Below are 24,998 nucleotides of genomic sequence, written 5' to 3' on the forward strand. Positions count from 1 at the left end.
AGTCAATTTAAAAGTAAATAGTTCTAATTAGTTGAACCTTCAACTAAGTATTTAAAATTTTAAGAAAATGGTTGGATTTTCAACATAATAATTAAAAATAGTTAAATCCAAAAGTAACAGGTTTTTATCCACAGAGACAAAAGTCCAATAAAGCAGTTGAATTTTCTACAAATTTTATTACTGCTGGATTCTCTTAATTAGGAATGCATTTAACAAAAAAAAGGAAATTGTTTAAAGAAACATGAAAAAACGAGAATTCTTCAAAAAGTGGAATAGGGGAAAGAGTGTGAAGTCTGCTAATACCAACCATATCTAAATATTTTAATCTAATTCTTGATGGGATGGTCACACATTCAAATCAATAGGTAGAACCATACCATCTTTAAGAAATAAATTATTGATCCCATAAACAATGAACTTTAAAAAAATGTAATCAAAAATCGAAATCGCAGCCATGGAAAGCGAATTTGCTTCAATCTCTCGCTAAAACGAAAGAACACCATAGATATTAAATATTAAAATGCGCTTAAAATATTTGTCATTGCTGAGGCGTTTCTAATTTCTAATTAATCCTTCTAAAACTAATTAGCCACCGATGTTGGTCTCAACATCGTAATTGAGTGTTTAATACGACATTATTAATTATATTAATAATTAATAAATTAATATTACGGCATTATTCATTGCAATATTATGGTATTCATTACGGCGAAACAGCTTTCTTTTTCTCTCCTGGTTACTGCAGCACTGCTTCTGACGAAGCTGTAAAAAGCGGGCCAACACCAGTTAGATATGGCCACCCTCGACTCACCTGGCAGTCATTTAATTAAATGTTTAAGAGGTTAAAAAAATAATTTAGTAAATCGAAAAACGAAAATCGAACTCTCGACCAATGTAAAAGTGCAAAAAAAGTCGTTCTCACATTACCCCACACTTTATAGGCTTCAGAAATATTAATAAGTCATAGTAAAAAAATTTATTAGCATTAGATTATATTAATTGAATTTAACTTTAAGAAAAACAATATCGATGGCTTCATTCCATACCGCTCCACGTCACGTTTAGACAGTGTACACCGCCTAGTTGCAATGGACACCGCCCAGCGGTACTTTATTCCACATATTCATAAGGCGGAGTACAATATCACTAGACGGAGTACATTCCCACTAGGCGGTGTACACTGACCAAACGTGGCGTGGAGCGGTATGGAATGGAGGCCTCGCAGTTAAAGGATGCATCCTGAGTGGCTATAAATATTGGTTGCGGAAAATAAGGAAAAATAAACTGTAAACTACAAACTACAAGCTGCATGGCCCAAAAAGTGTAATGTAACATACAAACGAAACAAAGTATTCGTTTTCAAAATCGATGATTATTTTTGTATTAGCAGGTGTTAATGATGGTCTACATCCGCTCGAATGAAAAAGCCAAATAACCTTGTATTGATTAATAATTAATCATTATTAGCGGCACTGCCAAGCAAGTAACAAGGGGTGATGATTTTTGTACTGCTCAACATCTTATGGCGACCACTAGGTGGAAAATAATTTTTTTCATTGTTTTTAAATGATATCCAAATTATCCATTTGTTCTATACTATACGTTTACATTTAAATAAATTTAAATTTGCAAAATACGAATTTGTATATTTTCAAAATTTCAAAATCACGGATCTCCAGTAAAGAGTGTTGAGCATTACGTGTTAATATGCACATGATTTCAAAAATAAAAAATGTAAAAAACAAAATGGAAAAGGTGGGGAAAGATAAGCGATAATAACTCAAGGGAGACCTGAAAACTCTTGGTACCTTTAGGAGCAACTAATCGGGTATCATCAGGGCAAAATTCGAACATCGTTTGACTGTCCATCGAATACAGCTGACCTGAAATATTTTTAATAAAAATGTTCTCAATTTTTCATATGCATAATTTAAATTCTTCCTTCCTGGGATGTATTTACATTTTTTTGCAATTACACCAGAATCCCGATTTAGCAACAGTTTCTGGAGTAGCCTCACTCTGGTCTTGTTACCAAATCGGAGGAATCGATACGTAAACAACAGGGCCGCCTGAACAGTTTTCAATTGAAATGCATAATATTGCGTAATATACTCGACGGAGTACTCGCGTACTGCGGCCCTTCCGAGGCGAGAGTCGCAACCTTCTCTCTCCCTGCCCTGAGAAACGTGTGGGCCAGAAATTGTAGGAATTATAAAACCGGGAGTTACGAAATCGGGGTTCTGGTGTGCAATGTTGTTTGGAAGTTAAAACTTAGAAAAAAAGAATGTTTTAAAATCTGAAGATTTATCTACATTAAAGATTTAAAATCGAAAGCTTTACTAGCTAAACTTTAAATTTATATTTAATGTTCATATTTACTTGCAATCTGACGAAAATAAATTAGATCCCGAAACTTTGTTCTGTATTCACAATTTAAAGAGTGTAGATAATAATTATGAATTGGAAACTTACCTTGCCAATACCAGCTTCCTGGAGCCCCGATGAAAAGTCTCTTTCCATCCTGAAACAAATACAAATTTGATGTTTTAAACTAATGAACAATATTCATACATCTTGGATAAGAAATTAATGACTCCTTAAAAAAAAATTTTTATTAAAAATCATATTTAATAATTATATCTTTAAGCAGAGCCTAAAATATACATTAAATATATTTTTTAATAATTGAACAAATAAAATCACTAATACAAAATAAATACAATAAATAAAAAATAAAAACTTTTTAATATAATAAATTTTATTTATCAAACAAAAAAAATATGCATTGTTTCATTTCCTTTGAAAAAAAGTTAATTATAATCTTATGATTAATAAGATTTTAATACTCATTGACTTCAATTTTCACTTAACTTCTCAAACTTTATTTTGTCAGACTTTTAAAAATAATTCCAGACTTGACAGCCCAAAATAGTCTCAAAACAGGGGAAATATTTTTCAGGAAAATAGGGGAATAAAAGGAGATTCAGTTCTTTTAAATTCATTTTAAAAAATTTAATTGAATCTGAAACGATTTAAATACCTAAGATTTCAAGTCAAAATATATTGCATTTTCAGCGAAGTACATGTATAGTTGAACATTAAAAAAATGTAATGAAAAGAGATGAATTTTGTACAAAAGAGTTTAGCTTTTAAGCTAAAAAGTTAAATGTTTTTGAAAACAATTGACTTTGAAACTCGAAAAGATGAATTTTCATCCAAAAAGTTCATTTTCATTTAAAAAATATGAATTTTCAATATCAAATATTTGAATTTTAATTAAAGTCAGACTAATTTTTAGTCAAACAGTTGTGTTTTCACAAAAAAATGAGATTCCTACAAAAAGAGGTTAATTTTCAATTAAAAAAATTTTATTAACAAAATAGTTTAACATTCAACAAAGTATTAAAATATTCAACTAAATGAGATAAATTAAAAAAAAAATTGAACAGATGCTTCAACCAAAAAAGATCAATTCTCAATGAAAAATATAATATATGATTTTTCGAGCTAAAAGTTGGATTTTTAAAAAAATAATTACATTTCTAGCAAAATATTTCAATTTTCAACCTATGAAGTTGAATACTCTAAAAAATTTAATAGCTGCAGAAAAAAGAAGAGATGAAATTCGTACCGAATGTGATGAATTTTGAAACGAAAAAAGATGAATTTTCAACTAAAAATGGAAAAGTCAAATTTTTAATCAATCATGAAGTTTCAACCAAAATTTTTTTTTGTTTTTTCATTCAAAAATGTCCAGAGCCTTCAAGTTTGGCCCGATTTTTAATTTTTTAAAAACCATAGTTCATTAAATTTTAAAGAGCTTGACGCTCCGAACTTTTGTGTCCTCTTTTTGTTTATTAATAATTTTTCCACTCAAACCCGACTTTTTCCAAGTGAAACTGCCAACATTTGGAATTTGTTTATCTAACTTGTTTATAAACATTTAAGTTGCTATATTTTACTAATTTTTATCAGATATACATTTTTTAGGAATATCCATCGTCATTCTACCGATTAAAGAAAATTAAAATTCGAAAAAACCTTAAATTTGAATATTTTATCACGAGAATTATTTATAACAATGGTTATTGTTCTCTTAAAATTTTGTTGTAACTAGCAGTCATTCGTCCAACAGCTCAAAACATTTTCTGTGCAAAACAATTTTTTTTCTATGCGAAAGGGCCAAAATTTAAAATTTGTTTATAAAAATTTAAATTGTTATATTACATCAAATATTAATAAATATTTATCATGTTAAGGAATACCTCAAGCTATTCTGGTGATTAAAGGAAATTATCATTTGAAAAACATCTTAAATATTAATATTCTGCCACAAAAATTGTTTAAAATAATGGTTATTATAAACTTTTCAATTAGTTTTGTAATTCGATGCCATCACTACATTAATATAAAGCACTTTTAGCAAACAGATTTGTTTACCGATAATGAGACGATTTGCTAAATTGTTCATAAAATTGGTTCATAACAAATAAATGGAATAATGAACAAATTACATGTATTCGATGATTTCTTAAACATTCATTTAGGACAATATAAAGTTTACCTAATCAGTTATTAAAGCGTCGAAAATTGTTAAGTAAAAAATTACAATTTTTCCATAGTTTAAGTGGAAAAATGATTAATAAACAAATATAAGAGACAAAAGTTCGGAGCGACAAGTTCTTCAGAATTTAATGAACTTTAATTCAAAAATAAAATTTAAACACGGACCAAAATTGAAGGCTCTGGAAAGTTTTGAACGAAAAACGTGCATTTCCCTCCACTGTGCGACGACGCACGGTCCAGTGTCGTTGACTCTCCTACTATAACAAGATAATACCCGACCAGTTACTGATTTAAGGCCATGTGATGAGTGGGTCACGTGACCAGATTCCTACCTTACCGCCACTTTTTTTATTTGCCACCTTATTTTCATACGAAACGCCACATCGAGTTGAAAATTTGGGATACTAAACAAGAAGCACTAAGAGCGGTGGGACTGGTCCTAAATTTGTATAATTAAGGAAAAAGTTTTATGTTGTAAATAATTTTTCTGCTTTTTCCATAATTATTAAAATTTAGGACCAGGCCCACCTTTCTTAGTTCTTCTTATTTATTATCCCAAATTTTCAACTCGATGTGGCGCTTCGTGTGAAAATAAGTTGGGAAATAAAAAAAGTGAGGGTAAGGTAGGAATCTGGTCACGTGACCCTCTCGTCACATGGCCTTAATGACTGAATAATTGCGAAAAAGAGACTGCAAGACTTTACTCGATTCGATTTGCGCTATAATGCGAAGCGAGGTATTTTAAGGAAATGAAAAGGAATAGACAGGGTCTTTGGACGTTGATAAACGATTGAAACTGTAATTTCGCATAAGTCATGTTTCGTAATCACGTGAAAGGGTCTTTAGGCGCAAAATGCATTTATTAAAGTCGCATTGAAGAATATCGCTAGCGGAGGGTGTTTGACGTAGGTTAATCTGTGTGAGAAAACCTTAAGTGCCACTCGAGACGAACGGCAAACCGACATCACTTTCTTTCTATCTCCTCTTCTCATGTCTCGATTCTCGAACTCACTTGAAGTTACGTCTCTTTAATCTGCAATCAACATGTTACATGCACTACCCTCGCAAAGAAAAATTAATTCGAACAAAAGTGCATGTCATGTCTCGCAAATCAGCAAGTCACTAGCTTTTTAGGGGCTGTCCATAAACTACGTTACCAATTTTATAGGGGGGGGGGGGGCACACAAAAAAGCTTCTGATAACAGGGTGGTCAGTGGAAGTAATGTCACGAATTTAGACAAAGTTTTTTAGTTTTCCTGATGATGAATTTTAATAAATTATTGCGAATTTTGCGAAAGGTGGCTTCGCACATTACAGTTCAATAATAACATTTTCCGAATTTATTTCTATTGATCTATTAGTATGTATTATTATCACTGAAGTAATAATACATTTTGTTAGTCTGTGAAAAAATTTTCCCTAGCTCTGTTGGGATTCGAACCCAGATTGTTAGATTGTCGGTCCACTCAGTTACGGATTGGTCGAGATTCATTTTTCACAAACTTCTACAAGTGAATCTCGAGGAAATTTACAATTTTGTATACGTTTAGTTGATTCCATCCTTGTGGTAAAATCTAATTTTTATTTTAGAGTAAGAGTACCAGACCGGCAATCTAAGGACAAGGGTTCGAAACTCAACGGAGAAGAATTTTTCACAGACAAAGCAAATGTATTAATAGCTTAATATTATTAATACATACGAGTAGACAAAGAAAAATAATACCAGGGAATAATTATACCTGTCCCCTCCTTTCCCTATTTTTAAAGAATATTTTTTTTTCTCTCGGGTTTCAAGAAGCTTTTACATTTTCGTGTTGTTTTCCGCGACAATTTGAACAGACTTGATAAAACTTAAGAAATAAATATAACTATTTAAGTTTAACAGTTAATTTTTTTGCACAAAAGTTAACTATTACATTTTGGGTAAAAAAATCATCTTTTTTGGTTAAAAAATTCTACTTTTAATGACAAATTTAATTATATCTTGAAAATACAAGTATTTTGTTAAAAAGTCAACATTTCTGGTCATAAGTTCAAGTGCTAGTTTGAACATGGAACTTCTTTGTTATAAATTTATTTTATTAGTCAAAAAAGTTTATTCTTTTCAATTAAAAATCCATCTATTTTTTTGAAATTAAAAAAAAATAAAAATTCGTACATTTATCGTTCGAAATTGATGAATTTTGTTGCAATTTTGTCTCCTTCGGTAGAAAATTCAACAAGTTGGTTGAATATTGAACTTTCTTTGTAAAAAATTAATTTTTGTTTGTTAAAGATTTATAAGTTTAGTTTGAAATTCAGTGATTTGATTAAAATTAGTTTTTTTTAGAATTAAGTTTTTAAAATGAAAATTTAACTATTATATTTATCGTTGAAAATAAAAAATTTAACTATTTGGTAGACAATTCATGTATTTTGTTGAAAATTCGTATTTCTTGGAAGAAAATTAATCTTCTTGATTGAAAAATCATCTAGTTAGTGAAAAATTTAAGTATGAGCTTAAGTGTTGAATTCTTCTGTTCAAAACTCATTTTTTTAAATTGAAGATTTATAATTTTGTTCAAAATTATTTTTTTTCAGAATTAATTTTTTAAAATGAAAATGTAACTATTATATTTATGGTTGAAAATATATTTCTTTTAGTTAAAAATTCAACTATTTGGTAGAAAATTCGTGTATTTTGTTGAAATTTCGTATTTTTTTGGAAGAAAATTAATCTTCTTGATTGAAAAATTATCTAGTTAGTGAAAAATTTAAGTATGAGCTTAAGTGTTGAATTCTTCTGTTTAAAACTCATTTTTTTAAATTGAAGATTTATAATTTTGTTCAAAATTATTTTTTTTTTCAGAATTAATTTTTTAAAATGAAAATGTAACTATTATATTTATGGTTGAAAATATATTTCTTTTAGTTAAAAATTCAACTATTTGGTAGAAAATTCATGTATTTTGTTGAAATTTCGTATTTTTTTGGAAGAAAATTAATCTTCTTGATTGAAAAATGATCTAGTTAGTGAAACATTTAAGTATGAGTTTAAGTGTTGAATTCTTCTGTCTAAAACTCATTTTTTTAAATTGAAGATTTATAATTTTGTTCAAAATTATTTTTTTTTCAGAATTAATTTTTTAAAATGAAAATGTAACTAATATATTTATGGTTGAAAATATATTTCTTTTAGTTAAAAATTCAACTATTTGGTAGAAAATTCATGTATTTTGTTGAAATTTCGTATTTTTTTGGAAGAAAATTAATCTTCTTGATTGAAAAATGATCTAGTTAGTGAAACATTTAAGTATGAGTTTAAGTGTTGAATTCTTCTGTTCAAAACTCATTTTTTTAAATTGAAGATTCATAATTTTGTTTATAACTCTTTTTTCAGAATAAATATAACTGAAAATGTAACTATTCCATTTATGATTGCACATTGATTCTTCTTAGTTTAAATTGAATTATTTGTTTGAAAATTAATGTGTTTTTTCTTTGGTTAGAAATGAATTTGCTTTGATCGAAGATTCAACAATTTCAAAAAAAATTAGTTTTCTTTAATAACAATTAATTTTTCAATCTGAAATTTTAACGAAAATGTAGGTTAAAAACTCATCTTCCATAGTTAAAAATTCAACAATTTTTTTGAAAATTAGTTATTTTTCATCATAACAATAAATTTTTTTATCTGTAATTTTAACGAAAATTTAGGTTGAAAACTCATCTTTCATAGTTGAAAATTAAACTATTTGGCAGAAAATTCATCTTTCTTGATTAAAAATTAACTGCCTTGACGTGAATCCCTTCTTTTGGGTAGAAAATAAATCTTTTTTCTGAAAAATCATCTATTTGTTTAAAGATTCAACATTTTGGTTAAAAACAATTGGATGGTATAAAATTCATGTATTTTGAAGAAAATTGATCTTTTCTTAGAAAACTCATCTTTTTTGGTTAAAAATTCAACTGTTTCCTTGAATATTCATCTTTTTGGATAAAAAAAATTGTACACTGTGATTGAAAATTCATCTTTTGGTAGAAAAAGCATATTTTTGGTCAAAGGTTAATTATTTTTAATTAAAAAGGCTGCTATTATATTTTTGATTTAGAAGTCATATTTTTTGCCCGAAAATTCCAATGGTTTTGTTAAAAATTGCTTCTTTGGATTGAAAATTCATTTTTATCATAAAAAAGTCTTGGTTAAAAATGAATTTTTTGTAAAAGATTCAACTGTCCTCGAAAAAATTAGTCTTTTTGGGTTGATAATTGAACTGTCTGTGGTTGATTTTGAAACAATCTTCTCAGATTATTATTATTATTATTAAATTAAGCAGTTATTTATAAGTTTCATTATTTTAGGGAAAATTCGTCCCTTTTGCTTGAAAGTTTAACTATTTGGACGCAAGTAGATGAATTCTTTTTTAGTAACATAAAAAGTATAATAAAAATTACCATAAAATAATAGCTTACAATTTAAAAAAGTAAAATGCAATAACTTCTATGATTGAACTTGCAGTCATGTTTAGTTTTAATAGCACCTTTTTTTATTTCAAAAACTGTTATTTCTTATTTGGTGCTTCATTTTCGCTTAAGCATTTTGCTTTTTGAAGTACGTGAAGTACGCGTGACTCGGTAAATTGCTTCTACGCTGTGTCTTGATAGACATTTACGTCTTCCCAATGATAACGGTGAGTATTTTTTCAAACTATATATAGCTATAAATACAACCGCAGAAAATAAGACTGCAAAAATTACTCCATTCTTGGATGATATACGCCTTACCATTAATGGTTGCTGACAATCAGTTCGGCACAGCAGGAACGAGGTAATACGGATGTTATATTACTCATAGATGCAAGGACAAACCTTCTGACTATTAAACTATGATTTAAAGTTTTGAAGCAAACGAAAACAATTTTTCAGATCAAAAATACGTTTCTGTACAATAAGAACCCCGGTTAATAAAACGGTTTGAAGCATTTTTTATCAATAACTTAAAAATGTATACAATTTTCAATTATATATTAAGTAGGCAATGACTTTGTGAAGCTCTTCACCTGGGCTGATTGTGAGCAAGATTGATCAGCAACATGGGTCGGAGGAGTGTTGCGGAACGAACGTATTGCTTAAATATTTAGAGCGCGGATTTTAAATTATTCTCATAATTATACCTCATATATTATAACTTCATTGGTGGGCTGAATGTTATAATAATAATAATAATAATAAAAGAATTTACTTACCAATACTTTTTTAAATAATTAAATACGAAATTTTAAAGAATAACATCTTTTTTTAAATTCAGGATTGCCGCAAAACTTCATTTTAAAAATTCCTTGCCTTTCCCTGATTTTTCTTTGACTAATTTTTAATTTTCCCTAGCTATTAATATTTAAAGACCGATATTCTAATCTTGTCACATTTTCAATATTGAATTTTTCATAAACATTTTATGAAAGCAATATTACATTTATAAATTTGTTATTTATTTCAAACCCAGAAAATGACTAAGAGTTCGATAACATTTATAAGAATTCCAGTTTTAAGAATTGAGGATACATTTATAAGACTTCAAAATAAGTAAAATTAAATAAAAAAGAATTTAAATCAATTTGTCTTTAGAAATCACCAAAACCATAACTAAAATTAAAACATTTTTTCGGAATAAGGAATGAAAAGAACTCGATGAAATTCATAAAAATTAAAGCGAGTTGAAAACAGTAGCGAAATTTAAAAATATCTTATGAAATGCTTGAGAAAACAAAGTGTGTTTTTCAAATTCACTCAGTTTTTTAGAGTTTAAGATAAATAATTCAAAATCAAAAAAAAAAAATTGAAAAGGAATCCATTGAATTAAGTAGAAATAAGTGTCTTTAGAACAATTCAAGTCAAATAAAAAAATTTGTTACAATTGGAAAGAATTAACGATAATTTATTAAGAAATCAGTGTAAATTCCAAATGAACACAAATGAATTGAGAAAAATATTTTAAAATGTGTAAAACCTACAAAATTCCTCACTTCTTTTGACAAAGTTCTCTGAAATCCAGTAAAATTAAATTAAAATAATTAAAATCATTGAAATTATTGGCCATCCCTTGACATTTTTTTTTAATCTCTTAAAAATAACTTTGAATATTTTAAAATACCCAATAATTTTTTAAGTCTTCGGAAACACCTTAAAATGATTAAAATCAATTTAAAATTCTTTGGAATCTTCTCAAATTTACCGAAAAATTTCAAATCCTTTGAAATCTTTTGAAATTTCTATCTTAGAACCTTTAAAAATCTTTTAAAATTGATCTTTCAAAATCTTTAAAATAGAATCCTTTAGAATCACTTCAAGTTATTGAAATGTATTTAAAATATCCGAAGCTATTTAAAATCTTTTTAAATCCATGGACATCCCTTTAAATTTTGGAAAGCTCTGGAAAATTCCTTGGTATTAAAAAAAAACCTTAAAACTTTTGAAATTTTTTGAAATTCCTTAAAACTATTGAAAAAATTTGAAACCCTTTAGAAATCTCTTAAAATATTCAAAAACCTTTAAAAATTTTCAAATCTTTGGAAATACCTCGAATATATTAAAAACTCTGTAAACCCCCACGAAATCCCTCAATTATTGTGAATAAATTATTTGAAATCGATTACAATATTTTTAAGTCCCGTGAAATTACATGCTATATGATTATACTTTCTGAAATACTGAAAAATTTATTAAAATACCTTAAAAGCTTTCAAGATCGATTAGAAACATTAAAATACCCAAAAATCTTTCAAAATCCCCTTCGAATCTTTTAAAGTCTCCATAAAATCGTTCCATAACTTTTTAAAATATAGTAAATTTTTTATAACCCCACGGAAATTTTTTTAAAACCTTCAAAATCATACAAATCTTTAGAATTTCCAGGAGAATGTTTAAATTTTGTAAATGGCTTGGAATCTTCAAAACCTGCAACTTTTTGAAGCTCTGGAAAATTCCTTGGATGTTATAAAATTAACATGAAATCCTTTGAAATCCCTTTAATTTATTGAAATCCATTGAAATTTTGAAATTTCTTCGAAATCTTTTAAGATATAAACAAATATTTAAAAACTTTTGAAATCTTTTGAGAACCTTTTAAACTGTTCAAAACGCCTTTTTAAAATCCTTAAAATCTTCGAAATCCTTTGGAATCCCTTTTAAATTGATGACATTTATTTTAAATTCTTTGAAATATTTTAAAATACTCTGAAATATTTAAAATCTTTTAGAATCCTCTTAAATGTATTTAAAATCCTTTGAAATCTTTTTAAGTTTCTTGAAACTTTTTAGATCTCTAGAAAATTCCTTGGGATTTGTAAGAAATACTCTAAAGTCTTAAAAATTCTCTGTTTACAATTCAAATAATTTTTATCTGTAATAAAATTTATGATTCTTACAAAATACCCTCAAATATTTCAAAAGAATTGAAGAAATTCATAAAGACATCAATAATAAAAATTAAATATTAAAAATAAAGTAAAATAAAATAAAAGATGAACACACTGGAACCTGGATTTTAGTATAGCGAAGTCGTGCGGACCCTGCCTGTTTACGTTCGGAGTCCCTGGATTTTTGTCCAAGGCCAAGACCGAAACCGTGCACAAATCGAGTTTCCAGTGTATGTAAATTTGCTTTCAATAATGGCTAACCCTGTGTATGATACAGTGAAGTTATCGGAGAATAAGGAAGGAATGGCGGGTTTAATTATGGGATCAGAAAAATAATAAGATAGGAAAAACTAAGTCTAAATACGAATAAAACAAAAGTTATGAGGTTTAAAAAAGGTGGGGGGGGGGAAGTAACAAAAAAACGGAAGCGAGATGGAAAGGCGTAAAAATAGTGGAAGTAAAGGAATTAAAATAGCTCGGATCAATCATGAAAGTGAACGCAGAGCATGGAACACATATTTAGGGGAAAAATTAAGAAAGTTACAGAGGTAGTGAAACACATTTGGAGAATAGGATAAATTAGATTTTAAAAAATTGGAATAGGGGAATGAGGTTCTTTAATAAGATAGCCTGGCCGGTATTAGGCTGTAGGGTGGAGATATAAATAGAAAGAGAGGAAGGAGAGGAAGCAGATCAAGAGGTTGGAAAAGAGATACATTAGATGCGCTTTATTTGTAGACTGGAGAATTAAAGGTTGTATGGTGATAAAAGAAGCTAAAAAAATAAATTAAAAAAGGCAAGAAACAGGTAGCGGAACGAAGAGGAAAGAGGGACGTAGACTTAACGCGATGGGAAGAAGAAATGATTTTTCTTAAAGATCGATAATAGTAAATGGAGGATATACAGACTATAAAGAATCGGATAAAAGAGTTAGAGAAAAGCAAGTAATAGCTAGATAGAGGAGGAAAGGGGAAGCAAGATACAAAAAAACAGTATAAAGCCATAAAGAGGAATTTCCAAAATACCACGAAAGAAGATGAGGGGAAAAGAGATGGACGTAAAAAGGTAGTGGTGTCATGTAGCATCTATGGGATGGTTCTACGAGAGGAAAGGAGAAGAAGAGAGGATGACAAGAGAAAATGCAGAGTATGTAAATGGATAGAGGAGACATGGAAGCATCTATGGGATGGTTCTACGAGAGGACAGTAGGAGAAGAAAGATCACAAAAGAATAGTAATAAGATCTTAGGGAAGGAGAGACTGGGGGAAGACTAGATGAAGAAGCTAGAAAAATCTAGAGAAGATAAAAAACGAGAATGAGTGTGGGAAAGAAGGAGAAAAAGGAAACGGAAGTCACATAGAAGCATAAGAGTCGGTGAAATTCCCTGACCCAGTTTACTAGAGGTTATAGATGATCACTTCTCGAGTTACAAATGCAGGTACTGCAGATTTGCAACAAGATGGATAATAAGATCTTCACAAACATTTAAATGTTAATGATACCCCGTCGACTTACTTTCTTAAAGGACTGTCGAGACTTATTCAAGAAAGGCTTACCATAAAATAGCCTCGAGTCCTCTCTTGAATGCCTCTGCGTAAGCAAGTCAAGGAGGAATAATCGCGCGCATCATCACCACGTGCTACTGTGGCATTCGCGGTAAAAACAGAAGTCCTTTCGAATATGGCGCGAATTATATTACCTACCTAAATCTCAGAGACCTGTCTACAAGAATGGAAATAAAAAAGATTTTGCTTTTTGAGCTCGTACGAATACAATGAGGACGTTAAACGGACAATGGTATTACATGGGAGATGCTTTCTCGTGTACTCTGTGGAGTGCACCTACGCGAGGAACAAAAATTATGGGCCCACGCAGAAAGTAGCTCCATGTAAATGAAGAGTATGAAGATATGCTTGACAAAAAAAATCAGTACATACATCGTCCTAAAGTACGACCCGCAACAGATTTATGTGTAAACAGTTTGGATTCTGAGATATTTACACATCAAAAAGTAAAATACAGTGTCACTTTAAACTTAAACCAAAAACAATTGCAATCTCAACCAGATAATTTAATTTTTTTAAAAAGACAGTTAAATTTTCAAAAAAAGACGAATTTTCAATCAAACAGGATGAATTCTCTGTTCAAATAGGCGTATCTTTAACAAAATAGTTAAATTTTCGACCAGAAGAGAAGAATTTTAACAAACTACTTGAATTTTCAAAGAAATAATTACATTTTCAAGAAAGTAATAAAATTTGCAATAAAATAATTGAATTTTCAATACAGTATTTGAATTTTTAATGCTTTTTTTGAATTTTCAACCTGTGAAGTTAAAATTTTAAACAAATAATTGAAATTACAATAAAAAGATTAAACATTGGCCAGAAACAGTTGTATTTAAAAAAAAACAATTAAATTATTTAGAAGATAGTTGAATTTTCCACAAAAAATAAGAATTTTCTCTACAAAAGGACAGACAAATTTTCAACAAAAAAGTTTAATTTTCGACCAGAAGTGAAGACTTTAACAAACTACTTGAATTTTCAAAGAAAAAATTAAAGTTTGAATCAAATAATTAGATTTTTAACCCAATTATTGAATTTCCAATTTGCAAAAATTAGTTTTCAGCAAAATTGTTGACTTTTCTACTAAGGAGTTCCATTTTCAAAAAAATAATTGAATTTTCCACAAAACAGTTAAATTGATAACCAAATGATTGAATTTCTACTCAAATGGTTGAATGCTCAACCACAAAAGTTTATTTTTAACTAAAGAGTTAATTTTTTCAACTAGAAAATAAATTTTCTGTAAAACAGTCGAATTTTCAACAAATTGATTTTTAACTGAAAAAGAGGAAATTTCAAACCATAAAGATTATGTTTCTACCAAAAACAAAACGAATTTTCAAGAAAATAGTTGAATTTCTCATTATTAACAAATTAGTGCCACTTTAAACCCAGTAATTGTATTTTTAGCCCAAAAAGGTGAATTCTCAACAAAAAGGTGAATTCTCAACAAAAAGTTGATATTCTAAAAAAAATTCATTTAAAATAAACAATAGTTGAATTCAACTAGCACGACGAATTTTGAAAAAAGTGTAATCTTAAACAAAACAAAATTAATTTTCAGTTAAAAAATTAATTTTCAATCAAAGAAAAATAAAAATTTCAACAAAATAGTATAATATTCAATCACAGTGATGAATCTTCAACCAAAAAGATCAATTCTGCAAGAAAAATGTAATAGTTAATATTTTAACCAAAAAAGGTTTTAATTCTAAATCAAGAAAAGTCAAACTCAACCAAAAACGAGGAATTCTCAATAAGAGTAGTTTCACTGAATAGAAATGTTAATTTTCATCCCTTGATTCATCAACGAAAAAAACACTGTATGGCAAAAGAGATGAATTTTAAATAATAGAGTTGAGTTTTCAAGCTAAAAAGTCGAATTTTTTTAGAAAACTATTGACTTTCAAATCCGAAAACATGAATTTTGAACAAAATGTTTCATTATCAACCAAGAAATATGAATTTTTGAAAAAATAGTATAATTCTCAACCAAATAGTTAAATTTCCAAACCTTAAAGATGAGTTTTTCAAAAGACAGTTTAATTTGAAAACAAAACATTTCATATTTAACTACGAAAGACGGATTTTTAATGAATAAAAAAAAATTTCTACCAAAATTTAAGTGAAAAACGAGATATTTATGACATTTTTTTGTCACGCACGCAAAAAAATGCGTATTTTATTTTGTTTAAAAAAAAGTTCAAGTCAGGGTCCAGGGACATTTAAAAACCCAACAATTATTAAAACCATTATTTAATATTGAGTGCCGTAAAAATAAGAAGAGTTTTGTAGGAAATACAAAATGACGATATCAGACACCGTAAAAAAACCTGACGAAATTAGAACAATATTACACCTTAGCGTGAAAAACTACCCTTTATATAGGTTGCAATAACAATTTTGCATTTTGACAATTTTACGCCCTATCCTTCGGACATTTTATTAAAAAAATTATTATTTATATAAATTTTTAGTACCTTTTCTTTTAATCAAATAAAAATCCGTATTAATTTTTTCATCAAATGGAAGAAGGTTAGTGAATGCGTGATAGAACAAATTGAGTGTTTTTAGGACACTCTACTATAAAGTTTACAAATATTTCGAGAGTTTCAAAACATTTTAAACAGCTTTTTGCAGATAAATCATTCCTTAAATATAGTAGGACTTTCGCCAGTTCTTTTTATCGTTTTGCAAAATGCAAAGAGAGAGAGAGAGAGAGAGAGAATGGGGAGAAAAAGAGTTGAGTAAAAGGCATGAAAGAAAGGGAGGGCAGTTTGTAAGGCTTGAGATCGAGTGAGCACTCGAAAAGAGCGTGTCTAGCTTTGTTTTACTCTGCTTATCATGAGAAATGCCAGCCGTTTATAAAGCGATGTAAAGAACGAGAGAGGAACGGGACCACCGGGCGCGTAGGTGGTCCCAGCAAGTAGGGAACACGGAACACGGTGACAGAACGAAATGTCCGAGCCTTAAATGGCGGTCTGAATCTCCGTACCATGCACCATGCAGAGATCCCCTGTTCTTGTTCGCGCGCTTCATGTGCGCTCCCGATCACCAGAATGCACACTGCGATGTTCAAACTTTTGAATTTCCCGCCAAGTCGCATTCCCGGGGAAGCATCGATATTCCATGCATGCAAACATTCATCGTTCGACATTTCCCTACAAAGATGCCAAAATATTCAGAAGGCATTTTATGAGTACCCAGTGGGCACAAAATTTGGCGACGTCTTTATGACATCGTTGCGACATCTTTACGACAACTTTACGATATCCTATGTCCATGTCAAAGTAGGCGCCACACGTCTACAAAAAAGGGTCTTGTAACCTATTGGGACGTTAATTACGCCATTAAAATTTCCTCCTCTAATATATAAACTCTCATACTCATCCTCTTTTGGTCTACTTCACCTCTCCAGACGTGATTCCCAGCACTCAATTCCCCTTCTTTCTTTTTTATACTCCCCGTACCTTACTTCCCCACCTTTACTCACCAACAATTATCTATCCGCCTCACTTTCTCTTCTTCCCTTCTCAATGATCTCTACATCCTCCTTCACTTCCTAATCTTTCAGTTACTTCTCTCTCCTCTACTTCCTTTCACCTGACCATCCCTAATACCTCTCCACTTACTGCCCCTGCATCATATTCACTCCTTCTCTCACACTCTCTAACCTACTTCCCCACCTTTACTCATCCACTTTTATCTACACCTCCCCTTCCTTCCCTTTATTCTCTTTTCAACTATCCCTACATCCCACTTCACTGCCTAACCCTTCCATTGCTTTTCATTCATCTACTTCCCTTCACATCACCACTCATACTAGCTGCCCCCCCCCCCCACTTAACGTCCACTCCTCGTTTCACTCCCCTTATCCTACTACCCCTTCTTTTATTCTCAATCAACCCTCCATCCATCTTCACTTCTTAAACCTTCCATTACTTCTCCCTCCTCTACTACCTTTTACCTCACCATCTATATGACCTCTACACTTACTCCCCCTATTACATATCCACTCCTGTTCTCATTCCCTTCACCCTAGCTCCCTACCCTTATTCATCTACACATATCAACACCACCCACTCACTTCCCATAACTTACAATTAATTCCCTTAATTTCCATCCTCTTATTACTCTTCACTTTGCCTACATCCCAACGATTCACCAACAAATTTCTACTACATCCCCTCCCTTCACTTCCCCACACGAAAAAAGTAAGACGGACGAACGAACAGCCAAACAAAACTATGAGGGTTTCTGCCCGGGGCTTCGAAGCCCTCAAAATGAATACAAATAATCAAAATAAGAGTTTTGGCGCTCTTTTTAAACATTTGAAATTTATCAAGCTGGTTTTTCTCATCAAAACAAAATTTTTTTAAATAGACGCAGAAACCATTTATGTCTGAGATAATGTATCAAAATTACAGACTCACACATTAATTATATTATCGACCAGGAACTTGTACAAAATTTAAATTTCCGAAACTATTTCTAAAATAATAAATGAAACAGTCTAAAGAATAAGCCTAATTTGATGAGTATACGGTAGCTGCAGAACGTGATTTAAAAAATTCCTTGATTGTTCCCTGGTTTTTACCTGACAAATTTTTTATTTCCCCTGACCATTAATATTCAAATACCAGCATTTTATTCTTTAAACATTTTTAACGTAGAATCGTTTTTAAACAGAAAAAAATTTCGGATTAAAGTTTTGTAATTTTTTAATTTATATCAAAACTAAAAGATGCATTTTTATTACAAAAGGTCAAATTTGTAATAAAACAGTTCAATCTTCCACCCAGAAATTACTTTTTAACGAATTACTGCGATTTTTACCAAAATAATTAAATTTGCAAAAAACTAGTTGCATTTTTAATCAAACAAAATAATTTACGAACTAAACAGATGAGTTTTCAACCAAATGGTCGAATTTTCAAACAAAAAAGATTTGGCTTAAAATAAAAATCGTTGAACTTTCTACCAAATAATTCATTTTTTATAAGACAGTTGAATTGAAAAAAAATAGAGGGAAAATTTCAATCGAAAAGGATGCATAGTCCAAATAGACGAATGTTCAACGAAACATTTGAATTTTCGATATAATGAGAAGACTTTGAACAAAATATGTGAATTTTTAAGAAAATAAATAAATTTTCATTCAAATATTTGAATTCTTAATCAAATTTTTGAATTTTTAATTTACAAAATGAATTTTCAAACAAATAATTGGATTTTGAAACAAAAAAGATTAAAATTCAAACAAAAATAGTTGCTTTTTCAACCAAATAATTGAATTTTTTATAAGACAATTACATTAATAAAAGATGAATTTTGAATCCAAAAGGACAAGTTTTCTATTCAAATATTATTGACTATTTGACCAGAAAATATAAATTTTCAGTGCAAAAAAATGTTTCATCAACAAAGATGTATTTTCATCCAAAATGAAAGTTTAAGCGAAAAATGGAAATTTTCTACTAAGTAGTGGAGTTATCATAATTCAAAGATGATTTTAAAAAATGTAATAAATGATATTTCAACCAAAAGAGATTAATTTTTAAATCGGAAAGACAAAGTTTCAACCAAGAAAATGAATTTCTACCAAAAAAGCCGAATTTTCTACAATATATATGATATTTCATACAAGTAGTGGAATTTTCAACCAACAAATATAAATTTAAAATCAACATTGGAAAAGTTAAATTTTTAGTGAAAAAAAAAAATTTTTAACAAAATAATCAAGATTTCACATAAAAAAAAAAAGAATTTTCATCAAATAAATGTGGATCCGACAAGAAAGAAAAAACTTTCATTTAAAATGTTGAATTCTCAATCCAAAGGATGAATTTCCGGTAAAACAGTTAAATTTTCAACAGAAAAGTTCATTTTCATACAAATAGTTGTATTTTTAACCAGAAAGACGAAATTTCAAACCATAAAGATTAGTCTTCTATTTAAAAAAATTCAAACAAATAATTAAATTCACAATTAAAGAGATAAACCGTCAACCAAAACAATTAGTTTTTAATAAAGTAGTTCAACTTTAACGCACGTAGTTGAATTTTCAATTAAGAAAGATCAATCTTCCACAAAATAGTTCACCTTTCAACCAAAGAGATACGCTTTCAACTAAAATGATGAATCTTGAATTGGAATAATTAAATTTTTAGTTGAAGCAATTAATTTTTAACCAAAGACATGAATTTTTAACAAAGTGGGTCAACCTTCAACCACACAAGATTAATTTTTAACCAAACAGTTCGCAATTGTATTCAAAAAAATTTTGTATGATAAAAAAAGTTGAATTTTTAATCAAGAAATATTTCAGTTGAACTTTGAAAGCCGAAATCAAAGATCAGGATCTTAATCTTGTAACATTTTAAGCATATAATCTTTTGCAATCGGAATAAACCAAATTAAAATTAAAATTTATTATCATTGACAGTTATTTGAAGTGTCCCTGATCAAAATTTCCTACCTATTGCGAGATTTTGGTCAATTCCCTACCTTTTCCCAGACCTTCCCTGACCAATAAAATTCCTTGAGTTTTCCCTGATCTACGGCCACCCTGTGAATAATAATAATAATATTTTTTAAATATTTTTGGAAAATATCATTAACAAAAGAATTTCAGTACTTGGAACATATTCCTAAAATACATCTTTTCAAAATATGGTAAAGCCCTTGACCAACTGTGGCTTCATGTATTAACATACTGGTCTTCGGACATTTATTGAAGATAATTTGCAATAGAGTCTTAAAATAATTAATTTTTTGCAGCAAGAAAGAAGAAGAAGAAAAAAGACAGAAGAAATGGATTATTTACAGTGAAGTGAAAATGAAGGCAGAGGACCTGAGATAGGATGTACAGGCAGGAGCCATGAAAGGAGGCACGGCAAGGCACCTGCGTCTTTTCAAGTGGCGCCAAGTCAGTCGTGGGTCGTGTATTTCGACCCCGGATTATTTATCGCCAGGCACAAATATTATTTGTGCGTCTTGCTGCCGTTCGCACGGGCCCGAACAATGGGACTCTCCTCTGGTCGTACGACAATGTCAGCATATAGATAACTGGTTCACATGCACACATCGATGCAGCGAACCGTGACTTCTGTTCCGGCGCCAAACCAATGCACCGCGACTCTTTGACCTTACTCCCAAAGTCACAGAAAAAGACAAAAAGGCGTTGTCACTCAGGAAAAAAGTGTATAATGTTACCTTACTTTTCCCGTAAAGTCCAGTAGAGCCGTAAGGTCCCTGTACTATTAAAAAGATTGGAATTCTACAACACTTCTACAACACTTTTACAATACAAGTGTAAGGTGAAATTGCAAATACGGTACTGGTATGACGAAATAGCAATACATCTATTGTAAGTGTGTAAATCGTGAAGTCACCGTCCAGCATTCCAATACATGTATTAAAGCGTTTGTAAGAGGAAAATAGTGCACAAGGAATTAGCAGAATTAATGAAATTCAAGGAACTAAAGGAATTCACGCAATAAATCAAATTCAATGAATTTATTCGAATACAAAGAATTCACTTGATTCGTGAAATTCGCGGAATTCATGGCATTCACAGAATTCATGGAATTGATGGTATTCAAGAAATACATAGAAGTCAAGAAATTCATAGAATTTAAGGAATTCGTAGAAATTAAGAAATTTCTAGAATGCAAGGAATAGAATTCGAGAAATTCGAATAAATCAAGAAATTCATAGAATTCAAGGAATTACCCCTTCCTCACATTACTACCTTACCCACCAAGTGAGTCACGCCTACCCCGAAAGGGAAATGACCTAATAAAGCAATAATAATAATAACAAAAATAAATAAATAAGTATTTTATAAGATGATAGCTCTAAGAAACCATCCAGAGGTGACTGCTGTCACCGCCAACGCTAGCGGCCGCTCGTAATTGTATACCTACAACATCATTGCAGGAGTTTTCAAATATCGTATTGGATTGACTTATAACATCCTAATCATATCAGTCAATTTAATTAGTCCGTGGCTGTGGTGTATAATGGTTTTCACCCGAGTAAAAGTTTTGAATCAAAAATATATAATAATAATAGTATTCAAGGAATTAATAGAATTCATGGAATTAATAGAATTCAAGGAATTTACCGAATTCATAGAATTCAAGGAATTAATAGAATTTACGGAATTCAAAGAATTCAAGGGATTCACGGAATTAGTGTAATTCACGGAATTCTAAGAAGTCACGGAATTGATTGTCACCGTGGAATTTACGAATATTAGGAAAATTCATTAAATTCAGTTCACTTCCGGAATTCATGGAATTCGCAGTATTCCTGCAATTCACGGAATTCACGGAATTCATGAAATCAACTTGAGTTACAGAATTAATTGTATTGGAGGAATTCACAAAAATAATAAAATTAGCAGAATTAATGGAGTTCTATGAATTCACGAAATTTATGCAATTTATGGAATTCAAGGAATCCAAAGAATCTACGAAATTCAAGGAATTCACGGAATTTAGGGAATTGAAGAAATTTTTGGAATTGGTTGAAGTCCATGAATTCTATGCATTCCGCGAATTTCGTGGTTTCCTTGAATTCCATGAATATATTGAATTTTGTGAATTCCTGAAATTTGGTGAATTACTTGAATTTCGTAAACTCTGTGAATTCCTTCAATTCTTTAAATTCTTTAAATTGAGTACATTCCATGACTTCCGTGAATCTTAAAAATTCTGCGAATTTCGAGAATTCTATTAATTCCAAAAATTCCATGAATTCCATGGATTCCATGGATTCCGTGAAGTCCATGATTTCCGTGAATTCTTTCAATTCCGCCAATTCTGTGAATTCCGTAAATTCCATGAATTCTTTGAATCTCATGAATTTTTTGCATTCCGAGAATTCTGTGAATTACTTGAAATCCGTAAATTCCTTCAATTCTACGAATTACTCAAATTCCATAAATTCCTTGAATACTATGAATACACATAAAAAACTGAAAATTTTAAGAGATTAAAAAATGTTTTCGAGACATTTATTGTAATATAAAGCATGTAGTCTATATTTATCCCGAGAATATAAATAGCAGGAAAATATTAGTGAATTTAATACAAACGACTGCTTATTTATATTTATTATATTTTGAAGGCAAATATATACTGCAAATTTATATTAACATTAATGAAACAAACAATATAGTCTCGGCATATTACATTTTTGGACAAAATTACAAAAGTTGCACATAATCTTATTTTATTTTTTAAAGATAATATTCGTATATACTTTTTTCTTTAAAAATTCCATTTTTAACCAGGAAATATAAATTTTCAGCGAAAAAATTAATTTTTAACAAAATGGTCAAACCTTCAACCAAAGAAATGAATTTTTAACTAAAGAAATGACTGTTCAACTAAATTATGAATGTTGTACATCAAAAATGATTTCTTAATAAAGTGGTACAAAATCAAAATTAAAAAAAAATTTGATTAACAAATAGAGAGAAGGTTAATGTTCAAGCAAACAGTAGCAGTTTTAACCAAGAAGAAATTTCTACTAAAACATATGAATTTTTAAATCAAAATCACTAATTATTAACAAATAGTTGAATAAGAAATATGAGTTTTATAATAAGAAAGAAATTTTCTATGAGTACAGCTGAATTTTCTAACTAAAAATATGATTTTTCAACAAAACTATTGAATTATTAACAATAAAAATTTTAACAAAATTCTGGAATTTTAAACCAAAACGTTGCATTTTTATCGAAGTAACGTGCCATTTCTCGTAAAATTAATGAATTTTTTAGAGATGTAGACAACTGTTTTTTTTCTACTCCCTTTTTAGAAAAATAGTAGAATACTCTACTACTGCGATGGTTGTGTCATTGTAGTGCCGCCAACACGGCGGATTTTTTTTCGATTATTAGGTACAAAATAGAATTTTCTTCGAAAAACCGGCTTTCAACGGGAGTTTTCTACTTTATTTTTAGATTTTATATTAAAAAAACTAAACAGAATGTCTTCTCCGTTTGGCCTCAGTTTATGAAGTATAATTTGCCATTGATTTCCGGGTGCCTTAAAATAAGTAAGGTATACTACCATCATTTATAGGGTGAACACATCAACATTGGGCCACTATATTCGCTGCACAAAGATTCTTGATACATTAAAGGTCATAAGATATGATTAAAAAATGTCTGTAGCATTTACAATAATTTTTTGTAGATGATTAAGGGCATGTGACACAGCTAAATACCTATATTACCGACCTCACTTTATCAGTTCACTGAATCTTTTTTTGAACCTAAGAACTTTTTTTGTAAATAAAATATCGAGCTGAAACTTTGGAAAATGTATTAGAGTACAATAAAGTACGTTTAGGTACTGAATTTTGGTAGGAACTTCACTGAAAATTATTTTATCATTTTTCTGAAACTCGACATTTTTTTTTTTTTTGAACGTTCGAACTTTTTTTATGCCTAAAATATCGGTCTCAAACTTTGAGAAATGCAAGAGCCGAAAGAAAACTACGTTTAAGTACAAATTTTAATAATAAAAGATGTAAAAAAAATATATTTTCAATAATCAATTCCATCGGCATCAGCCGGTAACGTTGTACATGAAAATACGAACCCTGGCGGCCACTAGACGAGGCTCTAGAGGATTCATATTTTCGTGTACAACGTTACCGGCTGATGCTGATGGAATTGATAGTTGAAATTTTTTTACATCTTTTATTATTAAGCTTTCTACTTAAACGTATTTTTCTTTCGGCTCTTGTATTTTTCAAAGTTTGAGACCGATATTTTATGTATAAAAAAAGTTCGAACGTTCAAAAAATGTCGAGGTTCAGAAAAAAGATGAAATAATTTTCAGTGAAGTTCCTACCAAAATGCAGTACCTAAACGTACTTTATTTTACTCTAATACATTTTCCAAAGTGTCAGCTTGATATTTTATTTACAAAAAAAGTTTTTAGGTTAAAAAAAAACATTCAGTAAACTGAAAAAGTGAGGTCGGTAATATAGGTATGTAGTTGTGTCACATGCCCTTAAGAAGTAAATGGCAGAAGCATTACTCAGGGTGTTCCAAAAAATGAATTGTAAATTATTTTAATTGTCATGCTCTCTCCTATTTTGTGGAAATCCCAAAAGAAATAGACACAAATCTGAGGCTTGAATGCATGAAAGTTTCCCAAAAAATGTTTAGACCTCCCTGATATACATCATATCTGTGACTGACTATGGTCAGCCGTTTTTCACACAACTGTAAATATGATCTCAATCTAAGCAGCCCACTACTCACTGTAAGAAATATTTGCAATTTTAGTATACATGGGTATATTAAATTTCGTACATGCTTACTAAATTCATTAAATTTTGCAATTTTAGTATACGTACGTATACTAAATTTCGTTTACGAAGTTATTTGCATACTAAATTTATTAAGTGTGCAGTAAGTTTCTTTTACGTATGTGAATTTTAT

The 24,998-nt window shown here is 29.7% G+C and overlaps 1 protein-coding gene across 2 annotated transcripts in view; it reads right to left on the reverse strand.

Annotated features, from left to right (window-relative positions):
* The window catches only part of LOC117174631 (integrin alpha-PS2-like), a 316,127-nt gene that overhangs the window by 21,345 nt on the left and 269,784 nt on the right, over positions 1–24,998 (reverse strand). Inside the window, exons 6-7 of one of the 2 annotated variants that reach the window (XM_033363889.1) lie at positions 2,473–2,521; positions 1,809–1,883 (exon numbers count right to left, since the gene is read on the reverse strand). In XM_033363889.1, the coding sequence (XP_033219780.1) occupies positions 1,809–1,883; positions 2,473–2,521 (124 nt within the window). The remainder of the gene's footprint in view (positions 1–1,808; positions 1,884–2,472; positions 2,522–24,998) is intronic. The other variant, XM_033363890.1, reaches the window with a different exon arrangement.

The sequence above is a fragment of the Belonocnema kinseyi genome, chromosome 6 (genome assembly GCF_010883055.1).
Source record: "Belonocnema kinseyi isolate 2016_QV_RU_SX_M_011 chromosome 6, B_treatae_v1, whole genome shotgun sequence".
Lineage (NCBI taxonomy): Eukaryota > Metazoa > Arthropoda > Insecta > Hymenoptera > Cynipidae > Belonocnema > Belonocnema kinseyi.